The sequence below is a fragment of the Amphiura filiformis genome, chromosome 1, assembly GCF_039555335.1.
Source record: "Amphiura filiformis chromosome 1, Afil_fr2py, whole genome shotgun sequence".
Lineage (NCBI taxonomy): Eukaryota > Metazoa > Echinodermata > Ophiuroidea > Amphilepidida > Amphiuridae > Amphiura > Amphiura filiformis.
Genome location: NC_092628.1, coordinates 64,653,432 through 64,678,291, shown reverse-complemented (window position 1 = coordinate 64,678,291; position 24,860 = coordinate 64,653,432). Strand labels below are relative to the sequence as shown.

Genomic DNA, 24,860 nt, shown 5'->3' with positions numbered 1-24,860 from the left:
AGTGTTGCTGAAAAAACTACTGTTTAAATGGTATTTGATAAAGTAGCTATCTACTGCTGATATTGGTATTGATGAAGTAACTTTCAACTATTTTATTAGTGTTGCTGAAAAAGCTATATTACTGTAATTTGATAAAGTAGCTATCTACTGCTGATATTGGTATTGATGAAGTAACTTTCAATTGTTTTATTAGTGTTGCTGAAAAAGCTATATTACTGTAATTTGATAAAGTAGCTATCTACTGCTGACATTGGTATAGATGAAGTAACTTTCAATTGTTTTATTAGTGTTGCTGAAAAAGCTATTTTACTGATAAAGTAGCTTTTATAAGTAGTTTTATTACTAGTGTTGCTGAAAAAACTACTGTTTAAATGTTATTTGATAAAGCAGCTATCTACTGCTGATATTGGTATTGATGAAGTAACTTTCAACTATTTTATTAGTGTTGCTGAAAAAGCTATATTACTGTAATTTGATAAAGTAGCTATCTACTGCTGATATTGGTATTGATGAAGTAACTTTCAACTATTTTATTAGTGTTGCTGAAAAAGCTATATTACTGTAATTTGATAAAGTAGCTATCTACTGCTGATATTGGTATTGATGAAGTAACTTTCAATTGTTTTATTAGTGTTGCTGAAAAAGCTATTTTACTGATAAAGTAGCTTTTATAAGTAGTTTTATTACTAGTGTTGCTGAAAAAACTACTGTTTAAATGTTATTTGATCTACTGCTGATGTTGGTATTGGTGAAGTAACTTTCAACTATTTTATTAGTGTTGCTGAAAAGGCTATATTACTGTAATTTGATAAAGTAGCTATCTACTGCTGATATTGGTATTGATGAAGTAACTTTCAATTGTTTTATTAGTGTTGCTGAAAAAGCTATTTTACTGATAAAGTAGCTTTTATAAGTAGTTTTATTACTAGTGTTGCTGAAAAAACTACTGTTTAAATGTTATTTGATAAAGTAGCTATCTACTGCTGATATTGGTATTGATGAAGTAACTTTCAACTATTTTATTAGTGTTGCTGAAAAAGCTATATTACTGTAATTTGATAAAGTAGCTATCTACTGCTGATATTGGTATTGATGAAGTAACTTTCAACTATTTTATTAGTGTTGCTGAAAAGTCTATTTAACTGTAATTTGATAAAGTAGCTATCTACTGCTGATATTGGTATTGATGAAGTAACTTTCAATTGTTTTATTAGTGTTGCTGAAAAAGCTATTTTACTGATAAAGTAGCTTTTATAAGTAGTTTTATTACTAGTGTTGCTGAAAAAACTACTGTTTAAATGTTTTTTGATTAAGTAGCTATCTACTGCTGATATTGGTATTGATGAAGTAACTTTCAACTATTTTATTAATGTTGCTGAAAACAACATTTTACTGTTATTTGATAAAGTATCTATCTACTGCTGATATTCGTATTGATGACGTAGTCATCTACCGCTGAATACAGAATTGATGAAGTAACATTCACATTCAACAGTTTTATTTAGTATTGCTGACAAAAGCTATTTCATTGTTATTTGATAAAGTTGCTATCTACTGCTGATATTGGTATTGATGAAGTAACTGTCAAGTTTTTTTTTATTAATTAGTGTTTAAATGTTATTTGATCTAGTGCTGATATTGGTATTGATGAAGTAACTTTCAACTTTTTTTTTTATTAATTAGTGTTACTGAAAAGGCTATTTTACTGTTATTTGATAATGTAGCTATCTACTGCTGATATTGTATTGATGAGTAACTTTCAACTTTTTATTAATTTGTGTTGCTGAAAAGGCTATTTAACTGTTATTTGATAAAGTAGCTATCTACTGCTGATATTGGTATTGATGAAGTAACTTTCAACTTTTTTATTAATTAGTGTTGCTGAAAAAGCTATATTACTGTAATTTGATAAAGTAGTTATCTACTGCTGATATTGGTATTGATGAAGTAACTTTCAATTATTTTATTAGTGTTGCTGAAAAAGCTATATTACTGTAATTTGATAAAGTAGCTATCTACTGCTGATATTGGTATTGATGAAGTAACTTTTAATTGTTTTATTAGTGTTGCTGAAAAAGCTATTTTACTGATAAAGTAGCTTTTATAAGTAGTTTTATTACTGGTGTTGCTGAGAAAACTACTGTTTAAATGTTATTTTATAAAGTAGCTATCTACTGCTGATATTGGTATTGATGAAGTAACTTTCAACTTTTTTTTTATTAATTAGTGTTACTGAAAAGGCTATTTTACTGTTATTTGATAATGTAGCTATCTACTGCTGATATTGTATTGATGAAGTAACTTTCAACTTTTTTATTAATTAGTGTTGCTGAAAAAGCTATATTACTGTAATTTGATAAAGTAGCTATCTACTGCTGATATTGGTATTGATGAAGTAACTGTCAACTTTTGTTTTATTAATTAGTGTTTAAATGTTATTTGATCTACTGCTGATATTGGTATGATGAATTAACTTTCAACTTTTTTTTTTATTAATTAGTGTTACTGAAAAGGCTATTTTACTGTTATTTGATAATGTAGCTATCTACTGCTGATATTGTATTGATGAAGTAACTTTCAACTTTTTTTTTATTAATTAGTGTTGCTGAAAAGGCTATTTAACTGTTATTTGAAGTAGCTGTCTACTGCTGATATTGGTATAGATGAAATAACTGTCAACTTTTTATAAATTAATTTTGCTGAAAAGGCTATTTAACTGTTATTTGATAAAGTAGCTATCTACTGCTGATATTGGTATTGATGAAGTAACTTTCAACTATTTTATTAGTGTTGCTGAAAAAGCTATATTACTGTAATTTGATAAAGTAGCTATCTACTGCTGATATTGGTATTGATGAAGTAACTTTCAATTGTTTTATTAGTGTTGCTGAAAAAGCTATTTTACTGATAAAGTAGCTTTTATAAGTAGTTTTATTACTAGTGTTGCTGAAAAAACTACTGTTTAAATGTTATTTGATAAAGTAGCTATCTACTGCTGATATTGGTATTGATGAAGTAACTTTCAAATATTTTATAAGTGTTGCTGAAAAAGCTAGTTTACTGTTATTTTTTAAAGTAGCTATCTACTGCTGATATTGGTACTGATGAAGTTGTCATCTACTGCTGATATCGGAATTAATTAAGTAACTTTAAATGGTTTATAAGTGCTGTTGAAAAAGCTTTAATCATACTGCTGATATTGGTATTGATGTGTCGGAATTGGTCCAATAACTTGTGTTTGTATGGACGAAAAACCTATTTATTGTTGTTTGATAAAATATAGCTTATATGACATGTATGATATCGTATTGATGGAGTATAGTGCTATATGTTGAAATTGATGTATTAACTTTTGACTACCTGGTACTATTAATTATTGGTATTGACGAAGCAAGCTATCAACTGAAAAATACTGATGACATTATTACTATCTCACGCATTTCGCGGTTTACAAAGCTCTTTTACAAATATGTACACACAATACATGAATGGATAAAACTGGTCTTCGTTTGAGTTTGGCACAATCTAAGCTGAAACCTTTCTGATTTACAAAGATTTGTCTTATTATATAATATAATATAATATTATATAATATAATATAATATAATATAATATAATATAATATAATATAATATAATATAATATAATATAATATAATATAAATATAAAAATGATATAATAATATAAATATATATCATAAATATAATTGTTTTTGATTTTAGAACACATGTGCTGTCAATGATAAAGGTAACATGTATAAAATTCAACTTCTGCTGTTCATTTGTTCAATCAATCATTATTTCGTTTACCTTTTGTAAAATATTATTTCATTTATATTTCTCGCAAGCATTTCAATCCACGTTGCGAAAACATTTTATAACAAGATACTAGTACGGTTAGATTCCTCGAGAAGTATTATTCATTGAGAACTAAGAGGCATCGGATTTTTGGGATAAAAATAGATATATCCCTGCATACAACGACCAAATTTTTTATATATAGGCCTATCATGGTAAGGCTGTGTGTTAGATATAGTGCTAAATTCCCCACGCAACCATACTGAGCCCCATTCCCCATTCTTCCTTTGATCCTAGAAATGAAGTGTAATAGGAAATGGAATTAAGTGTTGACTCGCCCCAAGAAGACCTGCAGATATTTTTACAAAATGACACTTGATGTTGAATTGAAGAAGATGGCTTTCTCGGTAGTTGACGTCCAATGATTAGTGTCCGTAGGCATTTCGGGGCCCACTGTCGCTGTATACTCGTGGGTCTTCTGACACCCATATATCTTGCTTGCAAACGGGGAATAGCGACAGAGTAGTGCTTATAGCTTTCTCACCAACGATATGTAGAGTGACAACTCATAAAATTTATATTTCTTAAAATACAAATATTGAAATTTTATGACTATATTAATTTTGAAGTTTTACATGAGAAATTCATTTGGACAGGAAAACGTGCCTATAAATGAGTCCAGCGGTTCTTGAACACAATTATATTGAATCGTTCATTTGTGAGTTAGTGATTCCCTTTTCATAAAATTTTAATTTAAAAATCTAGAAATGTTTCAATTTCATGACTCTTTTTTTTTAAAGTCAACTTGAGAAAGGCATTCGATTGAGGACAAAACTACCGGATATTTGTTAAAATGGTTCCTGATATAATTTCGTAGTCTTACTGAATCGTCGAAATGATGAGTGTGTGTTAATTCCTATGGGTGCAAATACATTCCCATGCAGCCATGCAGCCGGCTATCGACGATAGTCATGCATCGCACACAGCGAGGCAGGTTATGGGAAAACAACATTGCATTCTCGATTAAGACTCGTCATATAAGGGAGATATGCGTGATCACATTCAACGCATGCTATCAAACAAAATATGCACAATATCGTACAATAAAGGATTTCGAGACCTTAATTTTTGTTCATAATTTACTTATATTTCATATATTTTGAGCTAAAGTAACGATTTTAATCGACTATTGTTATTAAGTTACAATAATGTATCTGACACAATTATGTCTTTTTGATTGCAAATGATTTTGCTAGCGTTATGGTTTCACGATAACATGACTATTATAGCTGACATCCCTTCAACATGTTACAAGAGAGCAGATGATAAGTCCGACTGGATAATTCAAATATGATATTGTCAAGATTGACCGAAGAGTTGACAGACTTAAAATATGTGACATTTTTAAACTTAACCCAATTTATTGAGAATAGGTCAAAAAATAGGGTTTAGCCTTTTTAAAATTTCGATAGGCCCTTTATGCAAGCAAAACAAGTCTAGATCACTCATCCCTACTTACAAAATTCTCCTTAAAAAGGGCATTTTGAATTTTATATTCCGAATAAAAGTAAATCTAATTACATTGAATTACATTAAGTTGAAACGAAACAAATATGAACTCTTTGATAGATTGAGACTTTTACGCAGTCTACATAATTTGTATAATGTGCATAGTTGTATGCATTTTCTAAAATCAGAGCTCTAAATGTTCATCTACCCCCAGTCACGGACTAGCTCTTGGCGATCCTGGACATTCATTATTAAGGTCATCATAAACATGATGATTCAAACAATCTAAGTAGCCTATCTATAACAAAAAAATATGGTTTTATTTTGGTTGTTCATGTAAATCCAATTTCAATGTTTGACCTAAATAAAATAACATGACAAGAACATCTGAAAGCTGTAGCGATAAAACGTGTGAATTACGCATATCACTCAAGCTACTGCAACTTGCGTCAAGATGATATTCAACGTACTACACGTGTATTTGAAGACTGGACAACAGGTACAGGGTTGCTATCTACTGAAGACAGCATAGTTGGTCACGTGTATTTAGCACTAGAGCGTCGTGGTGCGTTGTCAGAACGTACCGGCAAGTAGACATCCCTCACACCCAGTTTTGCCACCTTCAAATTAACTACCACTGTCATTATTATGTACTATGTTTATATCTTGAAAGATCAAATGATATATCTAAACAAACTTAATCAAATTTAATACGCTACATTTCAGATGGTGTACATAATGCTAGTGTGTTGAAGATGGTCAATTTTCATAAAATTTATTTCTATGTACACATGGTTTTCTATTGGTGAGATTTTTAATGTGACATATACTTTTTATCTCAAGTTTTTATCGTCAATATTGTCAACGTCAACAGGCTTCAGTGTAAAAGTTGGAAGTTCTATTTTATTGCCTCATAAATGTATGCATCTATTTCCACTTAACATAGGAGTCGTATATATAAGGATCATCCTGTTCAAGTTATTAAAGTCATTCACTCGTTCTTGGAGTATACACTTCATCATTTAAGGGGTACTACACCCTGTGGTAAATTCGTGACTATTTTTGCTTTTTTTCAAAAATAATAACACACTGGTAACAAAAGTTATGTATATTACTGGGGCAAGGAATCCAATTACTACACTGAAATTTCAGTGACTCAAGACAAGCGGTTCAGTATATATGATAGGAAATGTGGTACATTCTAGCGGTACCTCTTTTCTTATCATAAATAACGAACCGCTTGTCTTGGGTCACTGAAATTCCAGTGTAGTAATTGGATTCCTTGCCCCTATAATATACGTAACTTTTGTTATCACTGTGTTATTAATTTTTGAGAAAAATGAAAAATAGACACAAATTTATCGAGGGGTGTAGTACCCCCTTATTTAAGTAGAGCTTGTTTCCAAAAGGCGCTAAATCCATATTAGTGAAATAGGAGAAAATCAACGTTTTTTAAATTAAAAGCTTTATTGATATTTATTCATTTATTTTTTGGTTTTAAATGTTAGTTCTCATGTCAGTAACTACAAAAACACCTATTTTTGAGATCCTGATTATAATGTTTAATTGTAAGTATTCTTTTATTAAACAGCTTGAAGTGGATTTAGCGCCTTTTGGAAACAAAATATCCAATAACCGTGGATTTAGCGCCTTTTGGAAACAAAATATTCAATGATATTCAAAATAATTTGCAATATTAAACAAAATACATACAAATATTTTTTTATATAGCAAACTGCACTTTATTTCAACAATGCAATGATATTTATTCACTGAAAGCTTGAAAATGTGAAAAAATTGTACACATTTTTTTCAAAAAATTTACAACGAAAATTCTGTCAAATCATGCAATTTTACACGCAAATTGTCGTCTGTGTTTGCTGGGGGTGTACTAGTGTGTGTACAAGTTGAAATTCTAAACTTTCGTGATTTAAATTTTGATCAATAGTTGCCTTGTCAACAGGAGAATAGTCCTATGCAATTTTAGTCTTTAATGGCCTACTGAGCACGGTGATTGGTCGAATGGATTTAGCGCCTTTTGGAAAAAAACTGAAATGGAGTTAGCGCCTTTTGGAAAAAAAGTCAAAATTCTGGCCCACCCTGTAATGGGATTGAGCTCCTTTTGGAAAAAATAGTTTGATTCCGTGAAACTAATGATGTAACACTATACATTGGTACCAATAACTAAATTTTTTCCAAAAGTGGATTTAGCGCCTTTTGGAACCAAGCTCTGCTACCTCCTAAATAAATCTCCAAGTTACGCTTACGTCGAGTCAGCCAAATCTGTTGTGTTTGTAGGACAACAGAGCAATTGGTAATTAATGTCTTAATGTCTTAATTAAGATACTAAAAAAATTCCCCTAGAGCTCCACAGTTAAGGGACCAAGATAGTAAGTAAGCCTAGGATTATATCACGTTACCTCATTATTTCGGCTTAAAATGACCAGAATTGGTATTGATAAAGTAGTCACCTACTGCTGATATTGACGTAACTTTAAACGGGTTTATTAGTGTTGATGAAAAAGCCACCATTTAACTGTTATTTGATAAAGTAGCTATCTACTGCTGATATTGGTATTGATGAAGTAACTTTTAACTATTTTATTAATGTTGCTGAAAAAGCTATTTGACTGATAAAGTAGCTTTTACAAGTAGTTTTATTACTAGTGTTGCTGAAAAAACCTATATAACTGTTATTTGATAAAGTAGCTATCTACTGCTGATGTTGGCATTGATGAAGTAACTTTCAACTATTTTATTAGTGTTGCTGAAAAAGCCACCATTTAACTGTTATTTGCTGAAAAGCCACCATTTAACTGTTATTTGATAAAGTAGCTATCTTCTGCTGATATTGGCATTCATGAAGTAACTTGGTATTGATGAAGTAACTTTCAATTGTTTTATTAGTGTTGCTGTAAAAATGTTTTACTATTATTTGATAAAGTAGCTATCTACTGCTGATATAGGTATTGATGAAGTAACTTTCAACTATTTTATCAGTGTTGCTGAAAAAGCCACCATTTACCTGTTTTTTTATAAAATAGATACCTACTGCTGATATTGGTATTGATGAAGTAACTTTTAACTATTCTATTAATGTTGCTGAAAAGCTATTTGACTGATAAAGTAGGTTTTATAAATAGTTTTATTACTAGTGTTGCTGAAAAAACCTAAAAACTGTTATTTGATCAAGTAGCTATCTACTGCTGATATTGGCATTGATGAAGTAACTTTCAACTATTTTATTAGTGTTGCTGAAAAAGCCACCATTTAACTATTATTTGCTGAAAAGCCACCATTTAACTGTTATTTGATAAAGTAGCTATCTTCTGCTGATATTGGCATTCATGAAGTAACTTTCAATTGTTTTATTAGTGTTGCTGAAAAAGCTATTTTACTATTATTTGATAAAGTAGCTATCTACTGCTGATATAGGTATTGATGAAGTAACTTTCAATTGTTTTATTAGTGTTGCTGTAAAAATGTTTTACTACTATTTGATGAAGTAGCTACTGCTGCATTTGGTATTGATGAAGTAGCTTTTAACTGTTTTATTAGCATTGCTGAAAAAACTATAGCTATCTACTGCTGATATTAGTATTGATAAAGTAGCTATCTACCGCTGATATCAGAATTGATGGAGAAACTTTCAACTATTTTATTGGCGTTGCCGAAAAAAACAGAAAACCTTCTCCTCAGATAGGCTATGTCAAGGAATGACGAAATTAAAATTTGACCGAAATCGTATGTTATGGCTTTAAAGAAAACATAATTATGTTTGTCACAATTATTCCAACCACTTGAAGAATTGTAAAATTGTGCACGAAAAGGCCAATTTGTATAAGGCTAACAAGTGCCAACAACTACGACAACCACGGTTTGATACGACACGAGTAAAAATGAAGTCCCTGGTCATGTAGCCATCATCATGTTGTATTGTATACGTCATGTACGTTGAATACAGTGAATATTTCAGTAGCCGCAGACAATATACTGGCCTGATTATGCGGATCATGTTAGTAAAGCAAACAACAGCATATATCTTGATCAATTTGTCGTATTTTAATGGACTCATTATTATACATGTAGCATTAAAATTTACCAAGATCTTAAGCGACATTCAGCGATTTGTGTTTTTAAAATGTTTGTACAAAATTTCTTCCCCATACCATAAACACATTTCAAAAGTTGGGTTCGGGGAAAAATCATTTTGGTATGTTACGTGGATCATATAAAATTTGTCATTTAGTGCCTTCATTGATAGGGCCTACTGTTATTTTATCTGTATCAGAATGAGCTTGTAATTCGCAAGAACATATTATACATTATAGCCCAAACCCTATCACAAACCAAAATGTATGTGTAAAAGCCGATAAGAACTGATCACATCCGAAAAGTTTCACTAAACTGGACGTTTTCTCAAAAATAAGCATGTTGCAATTTTCATTTGGAATTTTGAAAATTTACCGCGTCATGCAGTCAAGATAAGGACATTTAAATATTTCAGACGACCTTCTCAACAAAATATGTTAATGTACGTGTAGCTTTAGGGATCCGTTTAAATTTCTGATCAACTTGCCCCTCCTCAGATTGGATCAGTCGGGTCATTGTGGATTACAACTCGCCTGCAACATTCTAGCAAGGAACGCACATAATTACGTTCTGAGTAGGCTTTATTATGGGTTTTACTTACACAAAGGTTCAAGTTTACAACTCAACACCCGGGCAAGTAGTAGCCTCGTTACAACTTGCTTGACGCGCTTACAACTCTTTCATCAACAGACACGTGCCACATTCGAGCCCTTTGGTTTGAACACAACAACCTGTCAACAGTCGAGGTATTTTAGCGGGATTTGCGCCCTCAAATTACTGTAACGTAGTCGCCCAAATGATCATGGGCATATTCCGGTATAATGGTTTCCACAACTACTTCATCAATAATAAAAGTGTATTTCCTTCTTTTAATTAAAAATACATGGCCACACGTAGCAAAACACATTTCACAAAACAACAATATCACTATCAGCAGTACTTCATCAATACTTGTATCAGCAGTAGGTAGCTTCTGATCACTATATCAAAAGTAGAGATACTTATACGTACATCAGCAGTAGACAGCATTTTATCAATGCTCATTTTAGAAGTTATATTCAGTTATTCACCAACCTATATCAAAAAAATTATAGAGAGCTACTGCATCAGCACATATACCTACAATAGACAGTTACTTCATTAATATATATATATGCATACAGTTGCTTCAAATAATTACATGTATAACAGTAGATAGCAACTTTATCAATGCCTATTTACTTCACCAATATCAATGCTTCACCTTTATCAATGCCTATTTACTTCATCCGCAGAATGTAGTTAGGTACTTCATCAATACCTATATCCGTAGTATAACTACTTCATCGATATTTATAAATCCTATCATTTAATGGCTCTTGATTAAGGGTACCTGAAAGGTTCTTCAAGATTAAGGTTCTGCAAAGAACCATTTTCTTGGCTAAAGAACCTACAAAAAAAGCATGGAGACCCAATGGGGTTCTAGGTTCTTTAGCCAAGGAAATAGTTCTTTGTAGAACCTTAAGATTGAAGTACCTTTAAGGCACCTTAAAGAACCTTTCAAGGATTCTTTGTAGAAAAGACAAGAAAAAAACTCTTTAGCCAAGAAAATGGTTTTGTAGAACCAAAAACGGTTCACATATGCTTTTCACTTTTCTTAACTTTGTGATGAGTCCTTGCATTAATTATTCTTTCTAGAACTGTAGCATTGCTAGTGCTGCATATAGGACAAAAAAGGTTCTAAGTTGCACCTTTTTTTTTTCTATAAGAGTGTAGATAGCTATTTCATTAATACATATAACGTGACCGGTAGAGTACTATCAATACCTATATCAGCAGTATGGCTACTTCACGAATACCTATATCAGCAGATTAGATACTTCATCAATTCAAATACCAGCAATAGATGGCTACTTCATACATAATATCAGCAGTTGATGACTATTCCATCATGGCATTATAATCAGCAGTAGATGGCTACTTCATCAATACCCATATCAGCAGTAGATAACTATATTTTACATAGAGTATATACAGCTAGCTATAACAGCAGTAGTATAGACAGCTATCATCAATTTCATGTGTTAATAAATAATATGTGCAGCTATTAAGCTAAATTCCAATTTGAAACGAATAGTTATCAACTTATCAAAAAGCAGATAAACGTTATCATAGAGGAATAGATGAACTTCGTCAAAGTTAAAAGCCGAGGAACTAGGAATTTGGTACACCTCTCAAAAACTGGTTTCGTTGCGCATCATATATTACTGATTAAATGACTCTATTCTGTCAATTTGTTGTCATCAAAATCTTGATTTCTATGCTTGATTTAGCATTAACAATCAAACTGTATCAACGCCATATTGATGCATTAATCAAAGCATTGTTAATGGTTTCACCACCATCCAAATTGTAACAGTTGGTCGCTAAACGAAGCATTCAGTGCTTTAGTCAGAAAATGCCAGATTTTTAATATTTCTGTTTCAAATCTTCAAAAATTATGTATAATTTGACATATTGTACGTTGGGCAATTAAGAGCTAGTTATAGGACTAGTTGAATTACTCATATAGATAACGCTATAGTTTTGGTTGACAATAATTGATGTCTTATATCATGCATATATGCAAGGTTAGATGCCCAAAGGCATTATGTGCATGTTATCAGATGAAAAGTTTGAGAGTGGTGATATATCAAAATAAATAAAACAAAAATGTTATGAACTATCCAAAATACTAACGAAATCAAGACCTATGATGATCAAGAAGCAAAATAGATACATGTGGTTGTGTTCATCATGTCATTGGTTTCTATTGTTTTGAAAATGAAATAAACTAAGATGTGTGAGAGAGAAGGAGTGAAGGAGAGAGAGTGAGGGAGAGAGATAGATAAAGAGAGGGAGAGCGAGAGATCAGAGATGATCACTGCATGTTTATACGATGATACGGGGCCTTCTCTGTCAGCCTTTGGCGAGGTGCCGCCATCACGTTTATGCTGTACTGAAAATGCAGCGGCCAGCGACAGGTCCATCATAAATTTTTAATAGTTGCATCAAGACTACGGATCTCATACAGTCTTCAATGATGCGTGTCCCATACAAGACAGAAATTCGCTCTATCTGCGTGATATTAGCGAGTTGATGTGTGGAATATGTAGACCTAGCCGCAGAATGTTCCCTAACCAAGGCATTAGCTAAGTGTTGCATTTGTATCCTCTGCCAAACCTACCCCGGTGAGAGAAATACTGATGTTTTTACCACCATCATAACAGTTAATATAAAAGCAGGCGCACACATCAAAAAAGCGCATCTTTCATTTCGACGTTATTATTAAGATAATCCTTATTGGCTTCCTTCACTCAATTTAATCGATTACTAACTAGGGTTTTTACCGGCTCATAAGAAAAATCAACTCTTCATTGTTGAAATAAAGAATTCGATTTCATATTATTATGAAAAAATGTCTTTTGGGAGTTGATTATTGTCCAGGGTCGCGAAACTTTTGTTGCTCGTCTTGAGATTAACTTATCAGTCTTTACACGGTCTTTCGCGCCACAATAAAAACTGGAGACGCTAAAACCCACACGATTGAAATTGGGGTGGTCAGTTTTCTATAGAAGAATATAACTGTCTTTTATAATATGTTTATTTAGAACGCACAATGTGAATTTGTTTTGTGAAAGGGCTGGTATAGGTACTTAGCTATGCACACATTAGTTTTGGAAACCTTTGAAGAAGAAAAAACGTAATTATCTCGAGCTGTTCAATTTTGAAGGTGATCAATATGACACGAAACCGTTATATTTATGTATGTCTTGAAATAATCGAATTCTAGTATTGAAGGATTGTTTCTCAAATAACTTTCAGTGTATTTATAAACAACTGTTAACGATTTACAACTTCGCATAGATGATTCCTGTCACATCGTCGCTGTCAAAGGTGTACAACTAATTTTTATTAAGCTTTTATTTTCAACTCGTTAACGGTTACTTAGACTCAAAGTTCAGGAACATTACATCATAATAGTCGCCATCATCATCATCATCGTCGTCGTCACCGCCGTCGTCATCATCGTTTAGTATTACGAACTTAAACGGACATTATGCGATTCTCCGACCTTTGTCCGCATGAAAAAAAAAGGAGAACGTATAAAGGTTCCTCTATATAATCATCATTATCATCATCATCATCATCATCATCATCATCATCGTTGTCGTCGTCGTCAACGTTGATGTCGCCCGTCATCAAGACTATCTTTTTAGACCAAACTATGTTTATCAATTTCCATTTTGTTTTCATATTAGCCCACCATGTATTTTTCCCCTTATAGAAAAGAAGATTATGCTATTTAGCTCTTGGTTGCCGTTATTGCGTAATGCTATCTACTGATGATAGCAACATAAATGGTGTCATTTATCATATTAAAGGAAATAGCTATATTCTTTAAGTTGACAAACGTATGTGATTACATTACGGCTTCAAAGGGAATTTGCTAAAAATGTAACAAGCAAGGTAGAAATCCTTTTCAGATAAAAGCCATTGAATAGCTAACAAGATAACAATTGATGCCAAATAGGGTGTAAGAAAAGGGACGAATTGTGTTGATACAAAAACAGTATAGGGAGCGAGTACCCGGCGCCGGCATGTCCCATATTTTCAGGGCTAACAGCACGACCTCACTACAGAATGATTCCATATATAAAGTTTACATACCTGTGTTTATTTCCGAATAGGTATTTTTTTTATAGATACATGTATACGTAGGGGGGCTGGTTGATACAACTTTTTTACAAGCCAAAAGTTGAAACAAAATCATGTTTCATTAGAAATTGGTTCAACAAAAATACTTGCTGAAGTTTACAGAAAAACGCAAACGCTTATATTTAAGCTATGAAATCAGAACCTGTTTAGTGTAGCAAATTTGTGTACATCCTACCCTAATTCTATTCCTCCATCCTTACTCGAGTTATTGAGCGGCTGTATGGAGATGGATGGAGACAATACAGAAGTGAGAATTCATGAATTGTCAGAAGTCGGTAATCACAATTCTTTTCATTTGAACTTTGAATACAGTAATCAAATGCGTAGCATTTGGGGCCCGCCCGTCCGCCCCTCGCAGCTAACGTTCACCGATTCTTCAGCATGTTTCCGCCATGCATGAATTTTTGATAAGTGTCGCATAAATCTCTCGGGGTAGGACGGTAAAACTCACTGCGTGCTCCTCGCTTGGGAATTCTAGTGATATGCCCCAGTGAAGGAGCTGTGCGTGAGGAGCCATAGATTTAGGGCAATTTTACTATCAATGCCTGTCAAACGTCTATGTTGTGTATCAAGTAAAATATACACGATAAAATTTACACGGTGGGTAAGAGTGGGTCATCAAGAGATTCAAATCATGGTGATTTTACTGGCAGAGCAGTGATCCAATTTTAAGCATGACGATTCTTGGTTCTCATATCAACAAATAAAACCTCTAACCAATCACAGCATCATAGACTAAACCAGAAGTTATAAATCGCGATCAAATTGAGAACTAAAAGAGACTGTCTAAAATGTTGGGCATTTTGAGCAGTCATAATTACTTTACGCATACTGTTGCCTTGTTTGTTTTTTGTCTAAAATGTCGGGTAATTTGAGCAGTAATTAATATTTTGCGCATACTATTGGCATTGCATTAGTTTTTAAACAAATCCCAAACTTCTATTGCACAGTGTCCTCCGTTTGCTTTACTCCTTTTATTTTTGTTTTATCAGTGTATCTTTCTGTCTCTGTCCCTTTCTATATCTTGCCTGTCTCTTTCCATTTCCACAACCTCTTTCTGTCTTTCATTTTAATTAATATTTCTGTATCTCTTTATTGTCTTTCCCTCTCTCCCGTCTGTGTCTCCGTCTTTCTCTTTCTGTCTTTTCCTCTGTGTCTCTTTCTGTCGCTAACTCTTGTCCTTATTCATTCATTTCTCTGGACCCTTTAATAACGATTTACAAATTATACAGTCAGTTATAATACATTTTTTTTTAAAATAAAATGTTGTTTTTTTCTTTGACCGTATATGGACACGAAAATGATTAATAACAAATTATCGTACATATTCGGCATCAGACATTTTGCCGCATAGCATATTTAAGGGTCGACCGACCACATCGCCATGAATCTATTCTATGACTAGCAAATGAAGCACATCGGATGGGCTAAACATCTCATGTTGGTTTTTATACCAGCTTGATTCTACCCTCACATGGCATAAAGATGATTTGTAACCCAGATGACAGTTAAAGATACATACACCTCATATATTTTATTAGCCTATGTCAAAAAAGTGCTATCTCTGACAGGTTATGCTGCGATTAAACACTAGTTTTCTATCCTTTTGACGCAATCTTATTTTAATTTGGACAATATGAGGTGCAAATTTTTCCAACAATACACGAGAGAAAATTATTGAAAATAAGTGTTTGTATAACACTTAAAACAACTTGACCAATTAGGATTAACAAATCTGATTCTGATGCATGGTGGATAAAAGAATCAGTTTCTTTACACTTTTTAAAAAGAAACCCACGTGTTATAGCGGAAAATAATTTCAAACAAATTTTAAAAGGGATTGAGAGTGATCAACAAAAAGAACCCCTTGTGAAAATCTTCGCTTTTGTGAGTGGAATTTTGGACTGACCGACACCCTTAAAACACCTCTGGTAAATACGACAGGCGGAGCCTGTCGCTGTTGGCAACCTTTCCTGACTGGCAGATGCGAGTAGCCAATCAGCGCCGACGTAGTGGAAAAGCAAGATGGGCGCGTGTGAGCTCTCGAGCAAATCATCTCAATAGTCTTTAATTGTTACTCACCCAACCTATCAACATCACCACGCTTTTTTATCCACTCTCGGCACACTATCTTCTATAAACCAGGCGTGATACTGCCCGGTTTCGACTTTACTTGACTATTTCGTCGCCAAGACAGGTCGATTTTCTCGCCTGAAATTTTTTGTGTCGAAAAAAACTTCAATGAACGGAATGATGTATGACGGTAGTGAGGATTACCTCAGCCAAAGAGCGCGGGCACACGCTTTTGCACTGAACAGCATCGTCCCGCCGCCTCCTCGGAGCTTTGCATACCCGAGTCTTCCGATGCAGCCGCCGCCGAATCATAATGCGTTGGGATTTACAGGTAGGTCAACATAAAATACTCCTCTTTTTCTCTTTTTTCTAACAACTTTTTTAATAAGAGAAGGTGTTGGTATACGATATGTTAAAGGAATATTATGTATACCCAAATCTGTTGTAGTGTATCACGGTACGCTAATAATTAAACGGAGTATACCGTGTAATAAGTTGGGCAACCACATATTATGCCCTTAACTTAAGGCAATTACACACTAAGTTAAGCATGCCAAATTGGGATTTCTTACAAGTTCAATAATAATAGCAATGCCAATAAATAGCCGATCATATACTTCATACTTTATATACAATATATAGAAGTGAAATCATTTCCGTGTTTGATTCATATGTTTTATCAAATCAATTCATTTGAGTTCGTATTGTTATCATCAAATCAGGCAGATATGTCACAACCTTATTTTCTCAGTCTTATTCATAAAAACATGAGCTAATGTGGTTATTGCTGAACATTTAACGTCACGCAATGCGTGCTACATAATATAAGCTACCAGGTTGTAATCCGTTACAATGTAAAATGATAATGATCAATCCAAAATAAGGACTGAATGCAACTTTTAATTCAAAACCAGTGATACTAAAATGAAACTTTAACCACTGTTTAGCGCCATTTACGGAAATCAAATTTGAGACCACTTAGCAAAGCTACATGACTTAATACGCGGATAAAGCATTCAGGAATACAGAGAAAGCCGGTACGCAGGAAGATACATAGTTTAACAAAGTTAGTGTACCATTAGCTTGCAGTTTTCTGCGCAATTAATGGCATAAAATGAAAACTGTAAACATTTTGAAATAGGCCTACATGCGTGACAAATATAAATAAGAAACTGCAAGTGCACATGTGTTGCCATTAAAAGATACTCAAAACACCAAACACTTCCACCAAAATCTACATACATTTTGTTTATTACTACTTGCATGTTAGTGTTATGCTGAGACGAAAATACCTATTTTTCGTCTCAGGTGTATAGGTGTGCATAATTTAGGCTAAATTAAGACATATTGTTAAATCACTCATTCGCTAAAATTTCGTAATACCGATGTATCTCTAAGTTAATCAAGTTAATAATTCTGAAATCTCCCGTTTTGTCTATCCAGAACGCAGCTCCCATTTTGGAGATTTCAGCCCTTTACAGGGCCCAGCAGGTGATCATAAGACTGCGGCTGCCGCAGCTACACAACAAATGATGGCAGCCGCAGCAGCTATGAGACCACCGGAACTCTCTGGTTCCTCACTTCCTTCAAAAGACATCAAAGTGACACTGGAAGGACGGGAATTATGGCAGAAATTCCACGAGATTGGAACAGAAATGATCATAACAAAAGCGGGCAGGTAAGTTGGTATTTGTTACGTATTATTCCCACAGTATAAATCCTGACGACTTGTTAGGCGAGCTCATTTAGGCGACCTCATTACATGCATAGGCGGGCTCGTTATGATAAGTTCATCATGTTTATTATTTACTATATTTATGTCAATAACTGAAATATGTTAAGCAATGATCATAGCAAAAACATTCTTTTAATCACCGGTACCGGTAATCGTTCACATACAATCAGGTACATTTTGTTGTTATTTACCATGAAGCCATGTTGCCCTTAATTGCAACATTACTGATTGCTTTTATCGCAACGTATATACAGTGTACCGCAGTGAAACTCTGTGATTATATTGGATAATTATGAAAATCTTGAATCATTAACTCTATTATTAGCTCAGCCTTCTATAATTGTTAATATTATGAGAAAGTAAAGATTGCTATTAATTTCTGCGCAACCCATACGTGATATATAGGTTTACCGTTTATGAGCTCCCGGTCTATAACGAACAACATGCAGTAGCTTCTAAATTTACTTGAATTTGTGTTTCCTTTGTCCATATTATGATTCTAAATAAAAACAATATATATATCACCATATAATATTACATTATATCATATATATCACCATCGCCACACATTAATGATCTGCCTTTATACTGCATAGTGAGTGGATGTTATCATGAATATTATCAAAATATTTGAGGCGAAACTTGTTATCAGGCACGAGAATTTTCCTGCTTTTACAGGATTTCCTGCTTTTTTGTGGTCCATATTTCCGCACTTTCTTTTAATTTCAGCCCGACCTTTTTAGCCTCATTTATGGATTGATATGGATTGATATGGATATAGTGTTAATCCAGAAAACTTACAAAAGGATTGTATACATTTTAATATCAAATTAAATCAACAGCCTGCCTCTTCTTGTGGATAATCATAAGTTTGGAATATATCTTGAATATATAATAGTCTATATCTGATAAGATAATTAAAGGTAATGTTACAATGTAATTGATATAAACATCCCATCCATATCGTAATTAGCCTATTAATATCATCAGGATATCCGAGGGAACATGATTAGACTCAATTAAAGGTTCTATATGAGAATTATGCTCATTATATATATAGTTTTATCATTTGGTTTTCGGGTAGTACGTCCATGACAGTAAGAATAACAATTAATACTCATATCATTTACTTTGTGCCTATAAAATCTATTCAAATCAAAGTTAATACTTGGAACCGTGTTTAGTTATTTTTGCAAACCAACCAATCAATCAATTAATCAAATAAACAAATAAATAAATAAATAAATAAATAAAATAAATAAATAAATAAATAAATAAATAAATAAATAAATAAATAAATAAATAAATAAATAAATAAATAAATAAATAAAAAAAAACAAATAAACATATTATTGTGCAATTCTCGGAACTGTATGTTTACATCAAACTTGATAGAAGAAAATGAAATGTTCAGTGATGATAGGCCTGCTTTGGGCCCATAGTTAATAATAGGTCTGGCATGAAATCGATGGAGAATCGGAAGATTTCAGATCAGTAGCTCCCTAGGGATGCCACAGACACAAATCTTTTCAACTTGGTCGCCTTTTACCTCACCGCCTCTCAACTTTATGAATAGAAAACACCAATAATTGAATATGATATGAAATAAAATGTGTAAAAGAAGTTATTTTTTTATTGAGGCATTTATAATAAGGTGTATTGTTTGCGACACTCTTAGTTACACGCCGATACCTTTCATGTCAGTGAAGTAAAAAACTAATAATCAAAAGAAAGATAAATGAATTGTTATACAGGGTATTTTTGAGCACGAGCTTTGCGTAGCTTATTTGTTACATTTCAAAGAGGCTAATTATATGGAAGACTTTACAAAGTAAACACATCTACCCTTCCATGTCAAAAAGTAGTATGTATCTGTATAAGTATAATAAGACAAGAGATTGCTTTTTTACTTAGGAGATACAATCTGGACCCAAACTAAAAATACTGTATCTAAAAGTAAATCACCTAATGTAGCATATACTGTCTTCTTATTTGGAGGCAGTTATCAAGTCTACTGCCAAAGTAAACTGCAGTATCTGCTATAGTAATAGAGAAAACACATACTGCTTTTTTACCCGGTAGGGTCGGACACTGCGGTGTAAGGATTAGATAGAATGGAATGTTTTACTACTTTATGACAACCCAACGTTTTGTTATCTTCAGTAGATAGCATGGTAAATGTCCTTACCAAATGTAAAGGCATTTTATTCTTTATTTTCCAAGACAGATGTACATGCAAACAAACACCACAAATCCTTTATACTGCTTTAGATATAAGCCTATTTTATTATTTATTAACACAGAAAGGTGCTCATAGACTCATAGTCTACATTGTACTTATTAAATGCAATATGTGCTAAAAAAGCACTCACTCAACACAAACTTACTTTACGCATATATTAATATCTGATCCCGTGATGCATATAATTTACTTTGGAACAATATAACAAATAAATCTTACTTAATTCTAATGAATAGTTCTTGAACAAAACAAGATCCATGACTTAGGTAACTTTTCTCAAATTAGTAAGAATTCATGCTGTGTTGTTACTGGACAGTTTGAATAGTGAGACGTCGGGTGGCATGGGAAATATTGTGATTCGTACATGTGGTCATAATTTGATTAAAACTATACTTTAAGTTATGGTGGGTTACTTATATTCTTTTATTATATACGATGATATTTCTATATTCTTTGATAAGTTAGGGACCGATCGTTATTTACGGCAGGGGGGGAATGGGTGTTTTGGCAAAAATATCGACAAAAAATTTCGCGTTCCGCCCTCGCGTCTGCTCAAAATTTTCGCGTTCCCCTTGTTTTTCCCAATTTTCTCCATTTAAAATTTAACAATCCCCCTCCTGGTTCAACTAAAATTTCAGGTTCCCCCTCAAGACCACAAAAAATTTCGTGTTCCCCCCTAAATTTACCCATCCCCCCTGCCATAAATAACGATCGCTCCCTTATTTAATTTGATTTCCTATCAACTGCTCAAAAGTTTTACTTAAAATTGATTATTATTTTGTTTTCAATCGGTGAGTAACGTTAAGCGCATTGCGGCATTTTGTTTTTATATATTTTGTATCGCATCGCGGAAGTGTGCAAAATGGAACTTGTTTTTCAATGTTCAAAATGAAGCTATTTGAGGTTACCTCATTCTCAATATTACGACATGTGTTTATCTTTCTGACAAAAATATTCCAAAATCAAAATCTATTTTATGCCATGGGGACTCGTAAACAATAACCAAGGCTTTACCGGATAGCGGTCTGGTAGTTTATGTCATGAACAAACAAGTTAAGTAAAGTGACAAAATAAGCACTTAATAGACAAATGAACAACCAGAATTTCAACATATCTTAAGTGGCTTTTAATTTCCGTGGTGAGAAAACACGACTGCGATCCAATACTTGGCGGATTGCTTTTTTCGCCCGATTTCATCTCAACAATACCCCGGCAGTGCACCTAAACACATGCATGAATATCATTATGGGTTCCATAGCTGACCACACACACCCCTTTCACGCCAGCTTTGTCAAAAGTGGATTTTGGGGAATAATGGGCCAAAATTATTACTTTGTATTGAGTCTATTTTGTTTGTTTTTTATATTCATAACTAATGTGCAGGGAACGATGGTCGGTATAATATATATAGGGTGCTTTGTATAATAAGCTATATATTCCGTCCCTTTCACCGCTCAATTGTGAGTTACCAAAGTTGATTACAATGATATTCAACATGTTCAAAGCATGGATACAAAAATCCATGACCACACTGATGAAGATCGTCCTTGTTAACCAGGGGAATATATCATTGACTTATACGCATCCTTATCGTGCAAAGGTTGTTTTAAACATATATAGGCTATAATCATACAAAACAAGCTTTCCAATATTTATCATGTTTATGAGGCATAGACCATGTCGAGTTGGAGCTTTCAGATTGGTCCATATTCAATGAAGGTATCATCATTTTGATAGGTTTAGCCTCCAAACACATTATATAGACCTTCTATTTCTTCTATTCTATTATCATGATTTAATGTCCATTGTGCGTGTAATTACCTAACGTGGCCAAATGGGCAACTGCCTATTAAAGTAGGTAATAGAAATCCTTTAATTTTGTTAGCGATAAAACCATATTCCAAATTTGATTCTATTCATTTTTGAAGCCTTTAGACGGTATTGTTAATGGAAGATTTTACTTTGTTAAGTAAAGAAAGAACCATTGTTGAAGTCATTTCAATCCTGCTTGTATTGTCGCCTTGTCGTGAGCAAAAATATCACATAGTGAAATAAAAACAACAGTGAAGGATGAAAATTTGACCTGTATCTGAAACAGCATTTGTACATGTACATAAAAAAAATATACAGATTGTTTATAGACATGAACAGGAGAGATAACCTGATTGCTGAAAACAAAGCAACCCAAAAGATATGCTAAAGATCAAACGAAATTAAATGAACTTAAATTAGTTTAGCGTGACTTTGTCAACCAAGTATACGTTTGTTCTAGGTAAAGGATATAATATCTTCACTCAAAAACGATTATTTATCATTTTTTCCATCCAATTGGCCAATTGGATGCAGATAATTTGGTCAATATGTCGCAATATACATTCAAACTAACTGAAGACGGGTACTTTAGGATCCCAAAGTTGTTTCAAATATTTTCAGGTTTTCGAAGATATTAAATTGATTTATTTTGTTCGTCATTAAAATAACATAAGACTGAAATGAGACAAACTGCCCTGATGCACCACAGACGTTTAGAAATGACTGGACGTAACCATATTAAGGACCCCTACTGACGTATCTAATCTATATAACATTGTTTCGTCTAAATAAAAAACAACAAGGAGCAGAATAAGACCTTGATCTTGAGATTCCAGTACACACCTCTATCTTAGTCAGATTCTAACCTGGTTAGTTTGTTCAATAAGGCGAACACTTGCGGCGGCGGTGGTTACCCAGTCCGTAAAAACACCAACAATAGAGCATTTTCCAATTTTGCCAATCTTGTCACGGAATGACAATAAATAATATTTTTAAAGTCGACTGATCTTTGCTTTTGTTTCGCTGACGACTCCCTTTTGTGACGTGATAATACAAAATATATAACAGTATCATGCCGGGATACCACTTTAGATTCAATGTGGCGAAATGTTATTCATTGCCACCAGTTGCTTTAGTTCTATACGTCCGTACATGGCGCATTAACTTGGCAAAGAAGACCCTCTTGATGGACTCGACGCCAACAATATTGTTCTATTTTCAGGATGAATTAACAAGGTTAAGGTATGATTAAACACTGAATCTATATTCAATGTTAAGTTGTATTTGCGTAACTTTTGGCACGAATGATGGCAGGAGTCTGCATGGACGACAAATTGAACTAAGTCTGTAAAATGAAAGATTTCGTTAGATCTTCAGTTTACATGAAAATAAATAAACAAAATCAACAAACCTCATATAGGCCTAACATAAATGCATAAATTGAGGCTGAAGTTTAAGTCACTCCATGAATGTTTTCTTCCCTTTAGTAGCCTATATTTGATTCATACTATAGAACTGAATTGATTGGTTAAGCAATAAAGGAAATAATGTTTATCATTTTACGCACATAGGAATGATCGATGACTTTAAAAGAGCCACAATAACATACATTAATAATTTTTCTTTATACGTTTACTTTGCTTCGGAGTAAACAATACAAGGATGTGCATTGCGATCGTTTGCAAACATCGACCATATCTTTGCGGGCCCTATATCGAACCTTATAAGTATCGAACTAATAGTTTCTACTGTTGAATCTGTAAGGAGACAATAGTAGTCCAAAATAAACTATTAACTTAATGAATGCGTTAATTCTTTGTACCACTGTATCTGATAGATGCCTAGTCGATATAATATATTTGTTCGAGCTTTCAACGAAAATCGAAAATAGATCGGGTGATTTGGAAAACATACAAAGTTAAATAGCCTAATGCATGTATGTTTTATTTTTCAGTGATGACCAGATCCTTCACTATTTACTTATAACAATTACCCATTGCGATGTTGGGAGCGAATTGAAAACTATATATTTTTTTTATATAGTCTATAGTATATAAAAAACAATTTCAATAAGTATTTTCGTTTCTCTATTTCTCATTTCTTTTCGTTTTCCAATTTCTTATTCTCGCCCTCCTCTTTAAAATCTTCTTAACTATTGTATCCAGTGGGCCATATAGCTCTTGCTGCATGTATACCACTCTCGTTTTCCCTTTCCCTCTTCCTCTCCTCTCTCCCTCTCTCATATACTTGATGTAACGCATGGCGTTTATTATTAATATTGATCAAAGAATTAACTTGTAAGAAGTTATGGGACGGCTAATTAAGTTCATTTAGATGTTGTGGTTTATATTTGAGCTAAACACAAAGATGTGGTTATTGATATGGCAGAAGGCAGGCAAAAGTGCCAAAATTGTACCATAGACTTAAGCGATTAGGTACCCGCCCCGAATAATTAATTTCAAGAGTATAATTTTTGTTGTCTCCGCCTTAAATTGGGGATCAAATGAGAATCAAACTCATTTATATTTATGATATTTATGACATCTTAATTAAAGTATTAAAGCTCGGTATCAATGTTTTCATTCAGCAATAATGATTATGATACTATTTTACATAATTGCAGTTATTATATACGGATTAAATATTGACATGATGAAGTATTCTATAATGCAGTTCTTTTTCACTCAAATTGCAGAATCCAATGAGAAAATTGTTCTTTTAAAATACTGAACTATTTGTGTCAAACAAAGCTATACCAAAATATCATACGTTCATCAAAGTAGTATAGTTGACACTAAAATACAATATTTGTAACTTAAAATATGTAAATCTGTAAATCTTTAGTGATATAATCAATGTGGTA

General features: G+C 33.0%; 1 protein-coding gene and 1 long non-coding RNA gene across 2 annotated transcripts in view; both read left to right on the top strand.

Annotated features, from left to right (window-relative positions):
* LOC140151059 (uncharacterized) overlaps positions 1 to 24,860 on the top strand; it is a 525,069-nt gene that overhangs the window by 326,353 nt on the left and 173,856 nt on the right. The gene's annotated exons all lie outside the window — the stretch shown is intronic.
* The window catches only part of LOC140150992 (uncharacterized), a 40,324-nt gene continuing 31,574 nt past the window's right edge, over positions 16,111 to 24,860 (top strand). Inside the window, exons 1-2 of the mRNA XM_072173182.1 lie at positions 16,111 to 16,539; positions 17,652 to 17,886. Of these exons, the coding sequence (XP_072029283.1) occupies positions 16,377 to 16,539; positions 17,652 to 17,886 (398 nt within the window). The 5' untranslated portion in view covers positions 16,111 to 16,376. The remainder of the gene's footprint in view (positions 16,540 to 17,651; positions 17,887 to 24,860) is intronic.